At 46.6% G+C, this 19,790-nt stretch overlaps 1 protein-coding gene across 6 annotated transcripts in view; it reads left to right on the forward strand.

Moving 5' to 3' along the window:
• The window catches only part of NOS1 (nitric oxide synthase 1), a 196,357-nt gene that overhangs the window by 107,661 nt on the left and 68,906 nt on the right, over positions 1-19,790 (forward strand). For all 6 annotated transcript variants that reach the window (XM_086348007.1, XM_086348005.1, XM_086348009.1 and 3 more), the window contains exon 3: positions 8,773-8,899. In XM_086348007.1, coding sequence (XP_086204133.1) covers positions 8,773-8,899 — 127 coding nt within the window. The remainder of the gene's footprint in view (positions 1-8,772; positions 8,900-19,790) is intronic.

Below are 19,790 nucleotides of genomic sequence, written 5' to 3' on the forward strand. Positions count from 1 at the left end.
GCCTGCAGCAAAGCCAGAACTTGACCCTAAGCCCACGTTCTTGACCTCTACTAAGCTTGTAGGTTGCACTGTTGGCCACAGTGCCCTTAACCACTAGCCATCAACTTTCTGAGGCTATCAGAGTATTTTCTCAGACTGGAGGGGAAACCAAGGCCCTGAGGTTGCCGTCTACTAAAGACAGCCTCCCTAGAGAGGTGACCTCGGATCAACCAATGTCAGCACTGATGCCTGAGAGCCCCTCCCCCTAGGCTGCACTTGATCTTTCTCATGGCTGTGCATCATCTGGTGGCAATTTCCATTCTTTCTTTTCTACTGTTTTTTTTATTCCTTCTTTCTCTCTCTCTCTTTTTTTTTTTTTTTTTTTTGGCATTTTTCAACTCAGGAATTAACTCTGATAACTTTGCCGTCATGCAGAATCTGGGAGCAACTTCTCACCCTGACTATTTGAGTGTGAGTGACTTCCAGCACTGCCCTCTCCGCCACCATGCGTTCTTTCCCAGGCAGGGGCCAGGGGTCCTGTTTAATCAGTTAATGCACTTGCTCTGTGACCTCCTCCCACGTATGTCCCTGCCACCTGGTCTAGTGGGCACCCAGCCCCTCATTCTGGAGGGGAAAGAAGCTCACCCACCTCAAATTGCATGTAACTGATGGCTTCTCAGCATCTCTCAGTCACTGGATATTTATGGAGCATCTGTTCTGCCTCAGATACTGTCCTCAGAGCTGGGGATCCACTGATGATCCACTACAGAGTCATCTCATAGACAACACTCGAGGAATAATAAATAGACACATGCAGTCATTTTAGATAGCAATGTGTGCTGTGGAGGAGATCATACAGTGACTTCAAGAGAAGTGGCTTGGGGTTGGGTAGCACGCTGGATCGGAAGGTTGGGGAAAACCTCTCTGCAGGCATTTGTACCAAGGCCAGAAGGTGAGAACCTTGCGAAATCTAGGCAGGGGTGTTCCTGGCAGAGGGCACAGCAGGAGCAAAGGTCCTGAGGCAGGAACGAGGTTGGGATGTTCAAGGAACTAAAGGGAGGCCTTGAGTGTAGCAAGCAGGAGGAGAGCAATAGGCAGTGAGGTCAGACATAGACACGGGGGCAGGGCCATCAACCATCCCAACACCCGCTCATTGTATCTGCCATTGTTCCTGTGGCTGCTGTTAACAAATGACCACAACCTTGGTGCCTTAAAACAACACACCTTGGAACGTCCCTGATGGTTCAGTGGTTAAGAATCCACCTTACAATGCAAAGGATGTGGGTTCAGTCCCTGCTCAGGGCACTAAGATCCCACATGCCATGGGGCATGGCCAAAAATCTTTTTCTTAAAAAGTGAATTTGTGGCAAAATAGATAAATCAAGATATTTTACATTAAAACCTATTCCCAGCCTCTCAAAAAAAAAAAAAAGATATATCAGAGGGGCTGTTAGCAAGAAGTCAAATCCCAGTAAGACAGTTGGCCTTAGGAGCTTGGACCCAAATTCAGCCCCATCCCCCCTAGCCTGGGGCCTACAGACATGAGTTGGAGAATCCTGCCCAGCTTTTGTGATCTTAGGAATGAGAGTCGTGGTTGTTTTGGAGCCTTGAGGCCCTCGCTACAACACTCACTGTGGAATGCCTGCTCTGAAGAGCGTACCTTTATCAAGAACCACCCCTGCAAACTCCAGCATGATGGAGTCTAGAAGGAAAGCTGCACAGAGACCCCACTTGCACAGCCCCCCAAATCTTCCTGCTTCAACTCAGCTATCAGAATCTGCAACCAGATAGAAGCAGAAGCCAAAGACCGTTGGAGTGTGGAGGGCGAGGAGGGGAGCTGGAGAGAGTGTGGTGTCTGCGGAGAGATGCGAGCAGGGCTTCCTGCCAGGACCAGCTGCTCCTCGGCGGCCTCCTCGCCTGGTTGGGCTGGAGTGGGTGGCCTCCACCTCCAGGCTGCGCCCTGTACCCAGGCCTGGCCCACCTGCTCCCCATCCTGGGTCCTTGGTCAGGGGAGGTTTAGTGGTCAGCATGGGGCCAACCAACACATGCAAACTGCCTGTGGAGTCTGGCCTGGGACCCCCATCCCAATGCCTGTGAGATCAGGGAGCCTCGGTTGGAAGGATCTGGCAAAGATCCTCAGAAGGTTTAGAGATGCTAGACCGACTCTTGGCTTGAGTATGAGGATCCAACTAGTGAAGTGGAAGGAAAGGGCTTTAGTTTAGTTCTTGCCAAGCAGCACAGAAAATGCTCACCAGGTAGGAGGGAGAGCCTCACACTAAGGCAGGGGGAGGAGGAGAGCTGGGGGAGGGCGGCACTTCTAGCCAGGAGGGCACCTGTGCTCACTGCGCGAGTCTATCTCAGAGCTCTCCCAGGGAAACAGGTTTTCACAGGTGTCCTTGGACGGTGTGGGTGCTTTTGACAATGCAGATTCCAGGCTTCCCACTATTTCAGACTCTCGGGAGATGGGCTGGGGGGAATTTTAACAAGCCCCTCAATTGATTCTGATGCACCCTGATGTTTGAGAACCACCAAGCTTGACCGCAGGATGGCTCTGGCCTTGCTGGTCTGCCATAATTCCAGGTTCACTGGAGGATGTCTTTGCAGGGGAATAAGGACACTGAGCAGATGTGGGAGCCACTGAGCGAAGGCAGGTTCCTCAGGCCCGTCTGGGAACAAGGCACAACTAGTAAATAAATCCTCACAGGCCCCAGGTGGGTGTGGAACAGGGACGGGAGAGCCGGGAAGCGTGGGTTTGTGGTCCTTGACTGAAGCTACGCCTGCTTCTCAATAGGGAGGAGTCTAATTCCTCCCCTCCCCACAGGGACATTGATTGATCTCCTGGGATGTTTTCAGTTGTCCCAGCTGGTGATGGAGATGTTACTGGTATCTAATGAGGAGAGACCAAGGATGTTGTTAAACATTCTCCAATGCACAGGGCAGTCCCCACCACAAAGAATTATCTGAACCTAAATATCAGTAGTTACAGGCTGAGAATTTCTGATCTAAACCAAGATCCCTCAGGCAGCTGGGCAGGACCAAGACTCAAAAGTACTGGCCAAGGAGAGTCACCATTCAGGCTTCTCAGAAGTCAAGTCAAGGCCCCGTCTACCTCCATCCGTGGGCTCCCAGTGTACTTACTTAAATGAAGAAATGATAACCTGGAGTTAGCAAAATTGCATTTAGTGGATAAACACATTCACTACCACCACCTCATTTTGGGGGAAACATTCGATATCTAAATTTGAGATTCTTCATGAGTATGAAATCCAATCAAATGCCCCCCCTCAAGCCCTGTTCTCAGTGATTCTCAATGAGGAGGGCAGCAAGGAAGAGGCATTTAATTGCAAAATTTCCTCTGCTTCTCACTGGTGGTGTGATCTTAACAAGTTACCTAATCTGTCTGGACTTCAATCGCCACAAGTTAAATGTTAGTCGCTCAGTTGTGTCCAGCTCTTTGCAACCCCGTAGACTGTAGCCCACCAGGTTCCTCTCTCCATGGGATTCTCCAGGCAAGAATACTGGAATGGGTAGCCATTCTCTTCTCCAGGGGATCTTCCTGACCCAGGGATCAAATACAGTTCATGTTTGGTCAGAGCTGACTGTATACTAGACCTTTTACAAGCATGATCTTATTTAACCCCCAGGAGAGGTGGTGTGTGAAGCGGGCCTTGTAAGGGTGAGTAGGAGCTGACTCTTGACAGAGGGGAGATGAAAGGGCATTCCAGGGAGGGCAAGGATGGACATAGGAGTGGACACGGTGTGCTCCCTGGGAAGAGAGGGGAGTGGAGGTCGGGGCCAAGAGTGATGGAAGTGGGGAGTCTGGAAAGGAAGCAGAGAATTCCCAGATTCTTGGGCTCTGTGAGCAGTGGGCAGTTACTCAGCCGTAAAAAGGAATGAGACAATGCCATTTGCAGCGACATGGATGGACCTAGAGATTATCGTACTGAGTGAAGTCAGACAAAGACAAATACCATATAATACCACTTATATGTGCAATCTAAAAAAATGAGACAAATGAACGTATTTACAAAACAGAAATGGACTCATATATATGGAAAACGAACATCTAGTGGGAGGGGGGAGATAAGAGTGTGAGATTAACATTTGCACACGTCTGTATAGAAAATAGTTTTTTAAAAAAGCAAGGTTGTACTGCATAACAGAGGAAACTATACTTAATATCTTATAATAACCTATAATGGAAAGGAAACATATATGTATGTGGGTGTGTGTCTGTGTCTCACTGAATCGATTTGCTAGACACCGGAACTAATACAACATTGTAAATCAAATATACTCTCTGCTGTGCTTAGTAGCTCAGTGATGTCTGACTTTTTGTGACCACATAGACTACAGCCTGCCAGACTCCTCTGTCCATGGGATTCTCTAGGCAAGAATACTGGAGTGGGTTGCCATTTCCTACACCAGGGGATCTTCTCAACCCAGGGATCAAACCCATGGCTCCTGCAGCTCCTGCATTGGCAGGCAGATTTTTTACCACTGATCCACCTGGGAAGCCTTGTACATAATATGTGTGCATTTATATGTATATGTACATATATATAATGTATATGTAATATATATACACATATGTATGTATATGAACCCATGAAAAAGAAATGGCAACCCACTCCAGTAGCCTTGCCAGGGAAATCCTAGGGACAGAGCACCTTGGCAGGCTACAGTCCATGGAGTCCCAAAAGAGTCAGATACAACTTAGTGATTAAACAATAGCAATATATGTATGTATAACTGCATTACTTTGCTATACACTGAAACTAATGCAGCATTGTAAGCCAACTATCCTTCAATTTAAAAAGAAATGTCTGAGTGCAGACATCCCTCCCTGTGCCCCCATAAGCCCTCAGGGAAGACGCCCCTTTCTCAGTTAGGAGCCATACATGCCTTCAGTCTTTAGAGACAGTAAGGCTTTGGCCAGCACCACGCAGTGCTATAGCCACTAACTATATATGGCTAATTAAAGTGAAATAAAATTAAAAATTCAATTAATTTCTCAGTGACAATAGGTGCTTTTTTTCAGCCGAGCCACATAGGGGATCTTTGTTCCCCACCAAGGGATTGAACTCATGACCCGCCCAGTGGAAGCGCAGTATTAACCACTGGACGATGAGGGAAGTCCCTAAGCACTTTTGAAATATTCAGTTGCTTCATGTGGGCCATGGCTAAAATACCAAAAAACACAAACAGACGTGGAATGTTTCCATTGACTCAGAAAGTTCTCCTAGACCATGCTGACTTAGAGGAATCTTGATTGTTTTAGCAAGAACTCACATTTTCCTTTCTCTGTTTCTGTTTGATCAGCCTACAAACACGTCAGTAGTCAAAGCAATAGCAGATGCCCCAGGCTAAGTGCTGTGAGCCTTACCTCCTGTAATTGTTGCAGTAACCCCGGAAACTGGGTTTTATTATCAACACTATTTTAGAGATGAGTATACTGAGAATTAGAAAGGTTAAGTAGCCAAAATATCCAAAATCACACAGCTTACAACCAGCAAAGCTGAAAGTTGAACCCAGCTCCACCCAATCCACAGCCCATGGATCTCACTGCCCGTACAAACCTAGCGAACAGACACATCCCAGGCTGAGCAAATCCATGGCAATAAACTCCTTATCTCCCTCAGAGCTTTTACTGAAAACTTGGGGTGGGGACTAGGAATTCAGAATCTACCTAAATCTACTCCTGATTTTGTCCCTGGGTGCGGAGAAGCAAAGTAACTCCTTGTCGGATGCTGAAGGATGTTCCCTGTGGTCCCACGTTAAAAATATTCTTGTTTTAAGTTGGAGGCTAATTGCTTTCCAATGTTGTGTTGGTTTATGCTGTACAATAAAGCAAGTTGCATCCCCTCCTTCTTGAGCCTCCCTCCCATCCACCCCCATCCCACTCCTCTGGGTCATCACAGAGCAGAGGGCCTGGGCTCCCTGTGTCATCCAGCAGTTTCTCATTAGCTGTCTCTCTTACTCATGGCGGTATATATATGTCCATGCGACTCTCTCCTATCCTTCCCACCCTCTCCTTCCCCTGCTATGTCCTCAAGACCACCGTCTACATCTGCATCTCTATTCCTGCCAGGCTAACAGGTTCATCGGTACCATTTTTCTAGGTTCCAGAGATCTGTGTTAACACATAACATTTGCTTTTCTCTTTCTAACTGACTTCACTCTGTATAACAGGCTCTAGTTTCATTCACCTCATGACAGTTGTCTCAAATAAAAATATTCTTCCCCAGCTCATCACAAGGCTCTTACATAAGTTTGTGTGGACAAAACACTTCAAATATATTATTTAAACAAAAGTGTTAAAGGCTTTTTAAAAAAAAAAAAAAGCAAAGGATGAAGATAAAAGCACCTCTCTCTACAGATCCACAAGAAGACAGGTCGTGTGAGCCATTTAAGAGTCATCTGGGTAATTGTACCCTGTAATCTTTGTAAACTGGCCTCATTCAGTGAGAGATGCTGGATTCCTAGCTCTTTAGCCTCTGGCTTATCCTACACATCCTGACTTGTTTTCCCAGTCTGTTTACAGAAAAAGGAAGGATCTGAGCCGAGCATCAGTCAGACCTGGTTTCAAATCCCAGCTCTTCTTTGTGTTTGCTGAGAAACCTTGGGAAATTGACATAACCTCTCTGGTCTCAGTTTTTGCATCTGTAAAATAGGGAAGCTTTTAATATCTGCTGGGAGGAAGTGAAATAACTTCTGTGCTGGTACCTGGTACATTACCAACACTCAAACAGCGCTAAACTCCTCTCTTCTCTGCTGATTCCCCACTTATGGTCACATGACATCCTAGAACTGGAGTTTTAGCGCTGAGAGGGGCTGCGTGACATTTAGAACAGCCCACTCCACAGACAGTGCCTCTGTTTATTACCACATAGGTAAACCATTGACTTGGGAAATATCTAATCAAGAACCACTCCTGGTGTGTTTTGGAGACATTTTTGAGAGAGTAAAACATAATGTTCCCTCTTACAACTGCAGACCTCTCCAAGCAAGATGAGCAGAAGTGGCTTCAGCATGGGCCACCAGAACGCTGCAAGACAAAGCAAGGAGGGGATTCTGGTAGCCCCATCCGAGCAGCCAGAGGGGCCACGTAGGGCCTTACACTCAGAGCTTGGGCCCTGGCCTCTGATTCATCCCAATGACCATCAGCACCAGGCTGGGGGCTGGGGAAATTTATGGAGCCAAGAGTCCCCAAAGCTGGGAACATAGGATGGAGAGCTGGGTACGGCCAGCCCCCACGCCTGGGACCAAAAGTGAGATGGAGTACAGAGCGAGCCGCATTGCCCAAAGTTGGGGAACAGACAGAAGCCATCAAGCGAAATTGGGTGGGAGGGTCAGAAAGCAGGACGGCAGAAGCACGGAGATGAGGTGGGGCAGGTTGGGAGGTCTGGATCTGATGCAGTCAGTCCCATCTCAGCCACGACTTCCCTCCAGCTCAGAGGATGGTCAGCCTGTCCAGCCAAGATAGCCTCTTCCTGAACCTATCCGAGTTCAAGGGCAGAGAGCCAGGAAAGCTTCATGGTTAGAGTCAGGAGTAAGCCTAGGTTTGAACCCCAACTCCTTCACCCCTGACTGTGAGACTTAGGTGAGTGGTTTAACCTCTCTGAGCCTCAGTTTCCTCATCTGATAATGAGTGCAAGGGTGGTGATGGTGGTAATGAACATGGTGATGGTCATGACGATTCTGATGGGACGAAGGTGATGGTGATGAGAAGGATGAGAATGATTTGGGCAATAATGGTGATAATGAAAATGATGTTTTCAACATTGGTGTTGATGAGGACACTTATGATGGCTGTGGTGACAATGATGCTGATGCTGATAAGGAAAAGTTGGATGGTGATGTTAACAATCGTAAGAATGATGGTGCTGATGGTGTTGATGATAAGTGAGGGTAATAGTAACAGCCTCCACTTCACGATAAACGTGAAGAGCAGGCTGGAAAACCAACTCAGTGGACATGAATTCGAGCAAACTCTGGGAGATAGTGGAAGGCAAGGAAGCCTGGTGTGCTACAATCCATGGGGTCACAAAGAGCTGGACTTAGCAACTGAACAACAGCGGACTGCAATACTGTGACCTTGAGTGACTTAGCTTCTGTCTCACTTATGCCATCTATACAAGAGTGACAAACATTCATACCAACCTCATCGGGTTGTCCCAAGGACTAAATTCACTAAAACATATGTTAAGTGCTTGACACACCAGTAAGTGCTTAATCAACACCAACAGTATTAATAGTTTTTGTCGCTGTGTTCCCCTTATTTTCAGAATCATTCCTGCGTATCCTGGGCTGGTACCATTAGCCTCGTGATCAGTGCTCTAGTTGCTGTTGGTGTGACTCCCCACCCTGGCCCACAGGACTGGTTTTCGGACCTATCCCTCCTGCTTCCTGTATCTTCCACCATTAGGTTTCATGGATGCTAAGCTGTCCAGGGGTTCTTCATGGGATTCTGCTAAGAGAGGGGCCTCCCGGCTTCCTAGATCAGGAAATCGGGGGCCGGGGAGGGAGGAACAAAGTCTCTGTCACAGACATCCTGAAACTATCTCCTCACAACGGGTATGTGCCAGCTGTGGGTGCCAAGTCAGTTAAGCTCACCTTCACGCTTGATCCTACGAAGCGGCAGGCTGCGGACCCAAAGCTCACTGGCTCCGTGGAGGGTCATGTGGGTGAACCCTGAGGGTTCTTCATGGACTCAGGGCTTTCAGACCAGGGTGACCAGCCGGCCACTCCAGGTGTCCCGTCTTCCTCAACCTCTCCCGCCTTGCCTTTCAGAGACCTGGACAGCAAATCACACAAACCTCTGCCCCTCGGCGTGGAGAACGACCGAGTCTTCAGTGACCTGTGGGGGAAGGGCAGCATGCCCGTCGTCCTCAACAACCCGTACTCAGAGAAGGAGCAGGTAAGTGGCGGTGTCAGCCTGGCACCCACACTCCACGGGTCCCTGAATGTTCTTGGGAAGACAAGTTCCAAACCACCTTGGGGAGAAAACCAGCCGTGTGGCTGGAGAAATGGCGTGGGGGCTCAGCTAGCAGCACTTTCCCTGGACTGCAGCTTTGGGCTTTGATTCCGTGAGTTTTGTTTGCTAGCTTGCCAGTTTTCAAATTTTCATTGTTTCTACCAAGAAAGATATTCACATGATTCTGAATTTAAAAGGTAAAATAGATAGATGGTAAAAGCTTCTTCTCTCTTCCTTCATCCCAGCCACACGGCTTCACTCCCCAGAGGCAAGCAGTATTCATTATTCATCATTTTTGTGGTCCTTTTAGCAATGTTTTATGCGTAGACAAATAAATACACACATATTATTTTCATATGTTTTTACACAAATGAGAACACATCATACATACAGGCAAGCCTCATGCTATTGCACTTCATCTTATTACATGTATTATTTGTGTGTGTGTGTGTGTGAATTGAAGGTTTGTGGCAACCCTGCATTGAGCAAGTCTATTGGTGCCATTTTTCCAATTGCATTTTTTAAATTTTAATTGGAGGCTAATTACTTTACAATATCATGGTGGTTTTTGCCATACATTCACATGAATCAGCCACGGGTGTACATGTGTTCCCCATCCTGACCCTCCCTCCCACCTCCCTCCCCATCCCATCCCTCAGGGTCATCCAAGTGCACCAGTCCTGAGCACCCTGCCTCATGCATCGAACCTGGACTGGTGATCTATTTCATATATGATAATATACATGTTTCAATGCTGGTCTCTCAAATCATCCCACCCTCACCTTCTCCCACAGAGTCCAACAGTCTGTTCTATACATCTGTATCTCTTTTGCTGTCTTGCGTACAGAGTTATCGTTACCATCTTTCTAATTCCATATATATGTGTTAGTATGCTGTATTGGTGTTTTTCTTTCTGACTTACTTTGCTCTGTATAATAGGCTCCAGTTTCATCCACCTCATTAGAACTAATTCAAATGCATTCTTTTTAATAGCTGAATGATATTGCATTGTGTATATGTACCACAGCTTTCTTATCCATTTGTCTGCCGATGGACATCTAGGTTGCTTCCATATCCTGGTTTTTGTAAACAGTGCTGCGATGAACATTGGGGTACACATGTCTCTTTCAATTCTGGTTTCCTCAGTGTGTATGCCCAGCACTGGGATTGCTGGGTCATATGGCAGTTCTATTTCCAGTTTTTTAAGGAATTCCACACTGTTCTCCATAGTGGCTGTACTAGTTTGCATTCCCACCAACAGTGTAAGAGGGTTCCTTTTTCTCCACACCATCTCCAGCATTTATTTTTAGTAGACTTTTTGATAGCAGCCATTCTGACTGGCGTGAGATGGTACCTCATTGTGGTTTTGATTGCTTTATTTTTAAGCTAAAGTATATGCATTTTTAGACACAAGGTTATTGTACAGCATATAGACTACAGTATAGGAAGTGCAGAGTGGGCTAGAACCCACCTGCCAATGCAGGAGATGTAAGAGATGCAGGTTTGATCCCTGGGTTGGGAAGATCCCCTGGAGGAGGTCATGGCAACCTAGTCCAGTATTCTTGCCTGGAGAATCTCACGGACAGAGGAGCCTGGTGGGTTACAGTCCATAGGGTCACAGAGAGTCAGATACTCCTGAAGCGACTTAAGATGCACACATGCATAGTACAGTATAAAAATGCATGTAACTTTTATATTCACTGGGAAGCCAAAAAGCTCATGTGACTCACTTTATTGTGATATTTGCTGGATTACTATTGGTCCAGAAATGAACCCACAATATCTCCACCATATGCCTGTATTGTTTTGTATCTTGTTCTTTCAATGTATCTTGGAGACTAGTCCTAATTAGTAGTTGAAGAGTCCTGGTTCTTTTTTCATGGCTGCATAATATTCCCTTTTATTTATTTATTGAACCAGGCCTCCAAAATGAACATGTGGCCCCTCGCCAATATTTTGCCATGACATCACTATAATGAATGACCTTGTGCAAATACCTCATTGGCAGATGGGTGGGCTCATCAAAAGAATAAATTCCTAGAAGCACTTGTTGAGTCAAAGGTCATATACAGTTATGACTTGGGCAGAAATGGCCAGATTGCTCACCACAGAGGTTGCACCATTCCTATCTGCTAAGTAGGAGAATAACTATTTCACCACAGCCTTCCAAGCTTGGAGTGTTACCAGACTTTGCCAATTTGCTGAGGAGAGTTTTAGCAGCAGAGTCAATATGGTTTCCTGAGAGTGTCCAGATCTGGCTGGCTAGAGATTAGCAGAGCCTGTTTCTCACCTGCCCATGGCTTCCCTGGTGAAGCATGTGAATTTCCCACCCCTCCCCTGCACTGCAGCAGAGTACTATTGGAATGGCCATCTTCTTCCTTCCCTCCACCCACCTCAAGCCTTGGATGGCACAGGCCAGGTTGCCAAGCTCTTTCTTTCAGTGCTTAGTCTTTGGACAGCACTTTTCACCACCAACCCATGTAAGCAGTGACTCATAGCCTCTGTATGTAGCTTCGTGGGGGAGGATGGGACATTCCAGAGCATCAGTGGAACTTGCTTTCCTTAGCTGCCAGTGGTTGGCCAGGAAAAGAAGGACATCAGGGATCCCATAGTAGGTCAGACCCATGATGCCAGTGGCCAAGCACTCTGACTCCTACAGTGACACCTGGGAATGTTTGGTGGACAAGGCACAATTTTAGTTCTCTATTATGCTGTCCTCAAAAATCCAGGCCATATTGTGAGTGTGAGGACTATTGTTATCCATCAATGATTAAGTGAACAAATAGAGCTTGAGTTTTCTTCATATTTTCTCAATTGAAAGTAAAGGGTGTTGCCATAATGCAAACCCTCCCAAGACAGAGAAGGGCAGAGAGAGGCAGACTCAGGCGAGATCCGGGCTGTAGACATGATTTGTTAGGTTTGCACTATATTGTCCTATAGACAACTTATATTTATAACTTTGAATTTATTGCCAGTGTTTCAGTTTTTTATGTGACTATCATATTTGCAACTTCTCTTACAAATATGGACAATCTGACCACATTGAGCCTATATTCTTATGGGGAAATTGTCTGCCCAGACTGACTAACCGCTGCTCCTACTACATAGGGCATGGGCTCTCCAATTTGTCACAATCCCCACCACTCCCTAGCGTGCCCTTCTCATTACCACCAACTGTTCATTGTCATTTATCATAACATTAGCACTGTTGGTTTTCTTATAATGGTTAGGGTAAGTGGTAGGTAGATATGGACCGAGAGATTCACACATTTCAGGGAAGATGAGAAAGATTTCATGTTTTGTAAGAATGAAGAATATCCTTATGTGTTTGATATGCAACCAAGTGTTCTGTCTCAAGATTACCCAGCTGGCTTTACTGATTTGCCTTACCTACCTGCTCTAGGTATCAGAGTTTGTAATCACTGGCCTGCAGTAATTCCTGAGCTATGGGGTGTAGGGAAGAAGCAAAGGAGGCCTTGACCCCACTAGAAAGACCCTTTATGTCCTGCTGAAATCTGAGCCATTGCAGTCTGATGACTATTTCCTTTCACCTTGGTCAGACAGTGACCAGTTAAAAAACATAACCTTGAACTTCAAGCCTGAGTAGTAGGGCTCAATACTGAGGACAGGACAGGAGGTTTAATAGGCCCAGGGACCTTTGTGGGGCATCGTGATGAAATGATCAGTGTCTTAGCCTGTCTGGGCTGCTATAACAGAATCCCACAGACTGGGTGGCTTATAAACAACAGAAATATATTTGTCACTGTTCTGGAGGCTGGCACTGGTAGATTCTACATTCGGTGCAGACCTGCTTCCTGGTTCGTAGACCACTTTCTTATGACTGTGCCCTCACATGGCAGAAGAGAAAAGGATCTCTCTGGATCTCTTTTATAAGGGCACTAATCCCATTCATGAGCACTCCACCCTCATCATTCCATCATCTCCCAAAGGCCCCACTTCCACATACCATCACATAAAGGTTAGGTTTCAACAGATAAATTTGGTGAAGGAGGGTCATAAACATTCAGTCCACAGCAATTAGGGGGAGGTGCTGAGAACTTGCCTTAAGGCTGCCTCTAAAATGGAAACTCCATTTCTGCGGAGGAGAAAGGGTGCTGGAGAAAGGGGGAAAAGATAGTCTTCTGAGGTTAAGACGGCCAAACAGTTTTAGACATGGGAGCTCCTGGAATTGTGACATACAGACCAGCAGTGCTTGGACTTACTCCTTGAATGTTATCAGGTCCTTGCTGTTAGTCTGTGACCCAAAAGAAGCTTCAAAATCACTGGCCTGTGAGATTATCCAGGCTCTGCTGTCTGAGACTCAATTTTCCAAATGCCTCTCAGAAATAGAGCTAAAAGGAAGCAGAGACCCAAGTGCTCAGTTATATTGAAGTCCCAGAGCTAAGCAAACAGCTCGGCTACCTCCTGCTAGACACCTCCACAGCCACAGGGCTCAGAAACATTTCCCAGGCGAAGCAAATTAGTAGAAACCCCAATGATTTTCTTTCTGGCCTGAAAGACCAGCTCCTGTGTTCAGCCTCTTCTCTATCTGCTCAAAGCCACTTTACCTGCAGCGCCTGGAATCAGCTCCCTTCTGTCCAGTTGTAACCCACATTTGCTGCTTTTTTAGACATCCAGGGAGGGGGGAGCATTGTTAATAACACAGAGAGAGGCCCAGCTACTACCTGCCAATAGGAGCTGGTGGAAGAACAGCTGGTCTGCTTTTTCCCTGCAAAGACTTGGCAAAAGGCAACAGAGGCCAGGTGAAGTGGGAGAGATGCAGGCTAGACACGAGAAAGGACTTCCTGACTCAGACAACTATTAGGTCCCTGAAGGAATATTATGGTCTGCCCCATTCTCCTTGATACTCTTGTTTGTCCAAATTCAACAGAAATTCTGCTGTAGAAGCATCTTCTCTTAAGTTAGTCTCAGAAATCTGGGATGCTTATCTATACCTGGTGGTCATTTCTCTGGATAGCTTGGGTCAGCAGTGGGTAGAGCTGGTGAGACTCAAATCCCTGGTCACTGGAACATAGCGTATGAATGACTTGGTGATGCTTATCTTTAGCATCCCCTGACGAGTTGTATCTGGCCTGCACTGGTGGATGGAATGAATCCGTTCACCCATCACACAGATAGTCACTCAATACTGCCGCATGCGCAACTCTGGGGTAGAAGCATAAGCGAGCAAACTTTGCCCTCCCTGCCCTCAAGACCTTCACGGATGCAGTGGGGCGACACACACACATGGACAGTGCAATTAATCCTAAACTAGAGAGGGGCACAAGACACTGTGGGGCCATAGATACCTCGGCAGGTATAGAAAAGATTTACCAGAAGAGGTGACATTTTGATCTAGGTTTTGAAGATCATGTAGGAGTTTGCCTAGAAGAAAGTTGGGGAAGGCATTATAGTTTTAAAAGAATCCGCGAGGGCTGACAAACTCTGTTTCTTTTTCTTACTAAGGATTGTTATTTGATTGCTGAGGTTGTCTTTGGTGCTAATTCCACCTGAGCCACTTTGAGTTTTGACACCATTCTCAAAGCCCTGTACATAACAACCCTCCTAAGTGGAAACGTTCCCCTAGATTAGTAAGAAAGTGCTATTTGTTCATTCTTCCCACAAAACCTTAGGATTTGACTCAAGCCCTTCTTTGCTTCCTTTTTTATTAAGCACCTATTTCTCTTGCCTGCCTGATTTGCTTTCCTAAGGGGTAGGAGTGGAACTGTGTCATACTTGGCAGTAGAATGTCTATTTTCAGATACAAATTAAGTATCCGTCCAACCCTTAGTGAGTGTGAGAGGTCTTGGGTCTGGGGGAAGTGGCATTTCCATTTGGGTTCTTCTCTCTTACTTAGCCCATTGCCCCTCTCTCCAGCCTCTTGCTGACAAAGGCAGCCAGATAGTCAGAGAGATGATTTTCATTTTGAAATCTCCCTGCCCACCCCATCCCCACCACCTCATCAGCAACCTGGCATTTCCTTACCCCTGGGGACATAGGGCTTGTTGCCTTTCAAAATGTCAAAATCTGTTGAGAAGCTTTTCCCTCCTTCCAAGGAAGTGTCGGCCTCCCCCACTAGCCTCTCTGCAGAACTCCAAATTATAAGGCATAAAGGGGAGTGCTTATGGGCTCCCAATCTTCAGAGGGTCAGAGGTGTCCAGGGCCCCTCTCTTCAGGAGCAAGCACCCCAAGTGGCCAGTACTGCTGGCTTTGCTAAAGACCGAAAGCAGGCATCCAGACCCCTCCAAGCTATGCCTGGATGAAAGCAAACAAGCCCAACCCTCTGCTGCTCAGCGACAACCCAGCATGCTTCAGGGAAGCTTTCTAAGTCAGCCCTGACTCCCTGCACGCTAATGATGTCAGGATAAAAATAACAATAATGCTGACAACAATACCACCTTGTGGGGGTGCGGCCGCTCTATTCCCTGGACTCACCCACAGCACTGGGGTCACGATCTCAGCTCAGGGGTCAACCCAGGTTTGGTCTCCTCCTCCCGGTGACCTTGGTCAAACAGCTGATTGGCATCCACACTGAAGCTTATAGTGGATAATAAGCTCGTGGAGTTGTGAGGAAGAAGAAATAAGATACCATAAGAAATGATTGCATCTGCTGTTCACGATAAGAAATAATATGTATTGAGCGATGGCAGACATTGTGCCAAGCAGTTTAGATCCGCAATCTCATTTAATCTCCAACCCAACCCAATGAGGGTACTGTTCAGTTCAGTTCAGTTCAGTCGCGTCTGACTCTTTGTGACCCCATGAATTGCAGCACTCCAGGCCTCCCTGTCCATTACCATCTCCTGGGGTTCACTCAGACTCACGTCCATCAAGTCGGTGATGCCATCCAACCATCTCATCCTCTGTCGTCCCCTTCTCCTCCTTCCCCCAATCCCTCCTAGCATCAGACTCTTTTCCAATGAGTCAACTCTTCATATGAGGTGGCCAAAGTACTGGAGTTTCAGCTTTAGCATCATTCCTTCCAAAGAAATCCCAGGGCTGATCTCCTTCAGAATGGACTGGTTGGATCTCCTTGCAGTCCAAGGGACTCTCAAGAGTCTTCTCCAACACCACAGTTCAAAAGCATCAATTCTTCGGCGCTCAGCTTTCTTCACAGTCCAACTCTTACATCCATACATGACCACTGGAAAAACCATAGCCTTGACTAGATGGACCTTTGTTGGCAAAGTAATGTCTCTGCTTTTGAATATGCTATCTAGGTTGGTCATAACTTTCCTTCCAAGGAGTACTGTTACTGCTCCCATTTTACAGATGAATAAACTGAGGCCCAGAGAGTTTAATAGCTTGAGGAATGTCAGTTGACTAGTAAGTGGGCAAGATGGGACTTGAACCCAGGCCATAGAGCCCTACAGCCCACTCTCAACTCTACAAGGCCTTGCACAGAATAAGTGCTCCAAAAAAAGTTCATTACTGTTATTGTTGTTTGGCTAATTATCATATTGCTGATCTAGGCATCATACTGTGTATTTAGGTAAAGGAGTGTTGCTAATGGTCATATTGCTCATGTGAGGCTGAAGGTGACACCCTTATGGCCCCGAAAGGGAAGGTGACCACCTGCGGAGTCTTGGTGGCAAAGGCACACCTCTTTGCCTTTATGGCAACATTGTCATCCTTGTCAATCATTCAGATCAATGTAGCATTCGGTCTTTATCTTCTGGGGCCAGACTCTAGGAATATGCAGAGGGGGGGAAGCAATAAAGACCTGGAATGGGGAAAAAAATGGGAACTTTGAGGGCCTGGAGTCCATGCCCAGCTCTTTAGCCTGTCAGTTATTAATTTAGGGACAGTCACTTTACATCCGGAGAAGGCAATGGCAATCCACTCCAGTACTATTGCCTGGAAAATCCCTGGACGGAAGAGCCTGGTAGGCTGCAGTGCATGGGGTCGCTAAGAGTCGGACACGACTGAGCGACTTCACTTTCACTTTTCACTTTCATGCATTGGAGAAGGAAATGGCAACCCACTCCAGTGTTCTTGCCTGGAGAATCCCAGGGACGGGGGAGCCTGGTTGGCCGCTATCTCAGGGGTCGCACAGAGTCAGACATGACTGAAGCGACTTAGCAGCAGCAGCAGCAGCAGCAGCAGCACTTTACATCTCAGAGCCTCCATTTCCTCATCTGAAAAATGGGTTATCATGAGGAATCCACTAATCAGTGGGTACGCAGTGGCCTAGCCTAGAGGAGGCACACAATAGGCATTTAATAAATGTCACTCAAAATGAAATTGAAATCACAGCCCTCGAGTTCAGAACCTAGACATTAGTTCAGAACTGAGACTTACATATTTGTCTCAGTGTCCAGAAACAAGCTCCAGACACAGACACATACGTGGTAGTCGGCATACCGTGATATTTGGGGTTCTGTAGAATCATGCACAGACATTCCATGCTGAGTGCCCCCTGCCTGGCTCCAGCACATTCCATCGGCCGCATTTATGTTGACTCCTTGGGGGCGCCTACTCACAGCCCCTTGTGCTAAGCCTGTCTCTAAGTACTTGAGAGACCTCCTCTATTTTGAACTTCATTTCTCTCTGTAAGAAAGTGTCCCAGTCCCTACTAGAAGCCTTGATTAAGCCCTTTTCTGCCCCCAACTGTATCTGGCCAGGTATCCTTGGCCTTGATCTGGCTCATGGCTGAAGTGAGACACTCAGGTCAGATTTTCCAAAAAGGATGTTCCACCCCTTCCTCCACCTGTTTGAGGGTTCCTGGAACACCCTCAAACAGGCACAAAGGGATGCTTTCCAGGAATTTATATTGAACAGAGTCCCCCAGTTCCCACTGGCACAGAATCCCATTCTTGCTGATGTTTCACATCCCTCCACCTGGACCATCACCTGCCTAGTGACCTCCTGGGTCTTTACAGGTCACTTAGTCAGGGGACCAGCCTCCCATGTCCTTCCACCTGTTCCCGTCAGAGGCAGGGTGGAACCAGGAAGTGGGGCCTGAATTGACAGGTGTTTGGGTTCAGCCCTGCTGGAATTGCCACATATTTTGCTGTTTAACAGTGAGCATAGTCAGTGCAGGGGCTTCCCAGATGGCACAGTGGTAAAGAATCCGCCTGCCAATGCAGGAGATGCAGGAGACCCAGGTTCCATCCCTGGGTCTGAAAGGTCCCCTGGAGAAAGAATGGCAACCCACGCCAGTGTTCTTGCCTGGGAAATGCCATGGACAGAGGAGTCTGGTGGGCTACGGTCCATGGGGTCGCAGAGTTGGACACGACTGAGTGACTTAGTGAGTGAGCATGCATATTCAACGCAGGCTGTTTGAATGTTGTCCGAGAAGGACAGTGACATTCTGGTTTGGGAATCAGTGATAGCACTCTGTATGCTCATTTATTGCTTCAAACCATATTCAGATTCTTTCCCTCGATCAAAGTCATTTTTTCCTTCCTCTCTTTACAAATGGATATCAGTTGTCAAAACTCCCTTCACACGGAGATTCTCAGAGGCCCACAGAGCCACAACCCACTTCTATTTTCTAAGGGTCCCAGGATGTTTTACAAGGTAAAAAGTCCAAAACATAATCACAAAGCTTGTTGTGCATTTTTTTTTTTAATTAAAAAAATTTTTTTGGAGTATAGTTGCCTTACAATGTTGTGTTACTTTCTGCTGTACAGCAAAGTGAATCAGCTCTGTGTATACATATATCCCCTCTTTTTTAAATTTCCTTCCCATTTAGGTCGCCACAGAGCATTGAGTAGGGTTTATACAGTAGGTTCTCATTAATTATATGTTTTCTACATAATAGTGTATATACATCAATCCCAATCCCCTAATTTATCCCACTCCCCCCTCCCCCATGGTATCCATAAGTTTGTTCTCTACATCTCTGTCTCTATTTCTGCTATACATTTTAAGTATTTACATTTATCAGTTTAATGCTTTTAATAAACACACACAGTACAATGCAATATAAGAGGGATGGGCCCCAAGATAATCACAGGATTTCTCAAAATTAATTCATAATGCACATGTACATTCTGATCTGGTAATGGAGTCAGGTTTAAAGTTGTCTAATAATCTAATTATCTTGTGAGATCATCATGACTGTAAGCATCACTTCATTTGGAGAAAGCATCAACAATCTAACTTAAAGACCCTTTGGGTCCAGTGGTTAAGACCCAGTGCTTCTACTGCTGGGGGCATGAGTTCAATCCCTGGTTGAGGAACTAAGATCCTGTATGCCACAGGATGGCCAAAACAAAATCCTCATCTCCAGAGGCTCTTGTCTGTGAACCCCAAACCATGATGAGTCTGACTCCCAAGCACTCCCTTCTGTAACCATCCTCCATAGAGAACATGGACCATTGAATAGGGGGGAAAGAGAGTGGAGGGGTGAAGAATAAGCGATTTCAAGCTTCTGTGGAGTTATTATAAAGAATGAATCACTTTAGAAATCATGCTTTGAATACACTACAAGGAAATTATACTCCAGGGTACTTAACACTGTTGGTTAAGTTTTATAAGTAGCAATTTTTTAATTGCATGGATGGGTGCGTACCTGCTGATTTGCAAGCCCATGGCTCTAGAACCTGAGCTGCCACAGCTCCTAATAGTTATGCTCACTGCTCTAAAAGGTGGTACCCACAGATTGGAGCAGCACTGCCTGGAGCTACAGCGAAGGGGCTGTGGCATGGTGTGTGGCATCTGGCCCCTGGTGTGGATGGCCCACTGCCTGGCTCAGCCCCAACGTGCTGCCCTCATTTTAGAGCAAGCCAAGCAGGGCAAGAGCTGCAGGCCTCAGAGGGAGGAGCTGGCGCTGGTACCAACAGTGAAAGAAATAGGAACGGGCTCGCTTTGAACAGCTTTGGGCCTC

This window comes from Bos grunniens, chromosome 17 (genome assembly GCF_055505025.1).
Source record: "Bos grunniens cultivar Pamir isolate PY7600 chromosome 17, Bosgru_T2T1.0, whole genome shotgun sequence".
Lineage (NCBI taxonomy): Eukaryota > Metazoa > Chordata > Mammalia > Artiodactyla > Bovidae > Bos > Bos grunniens.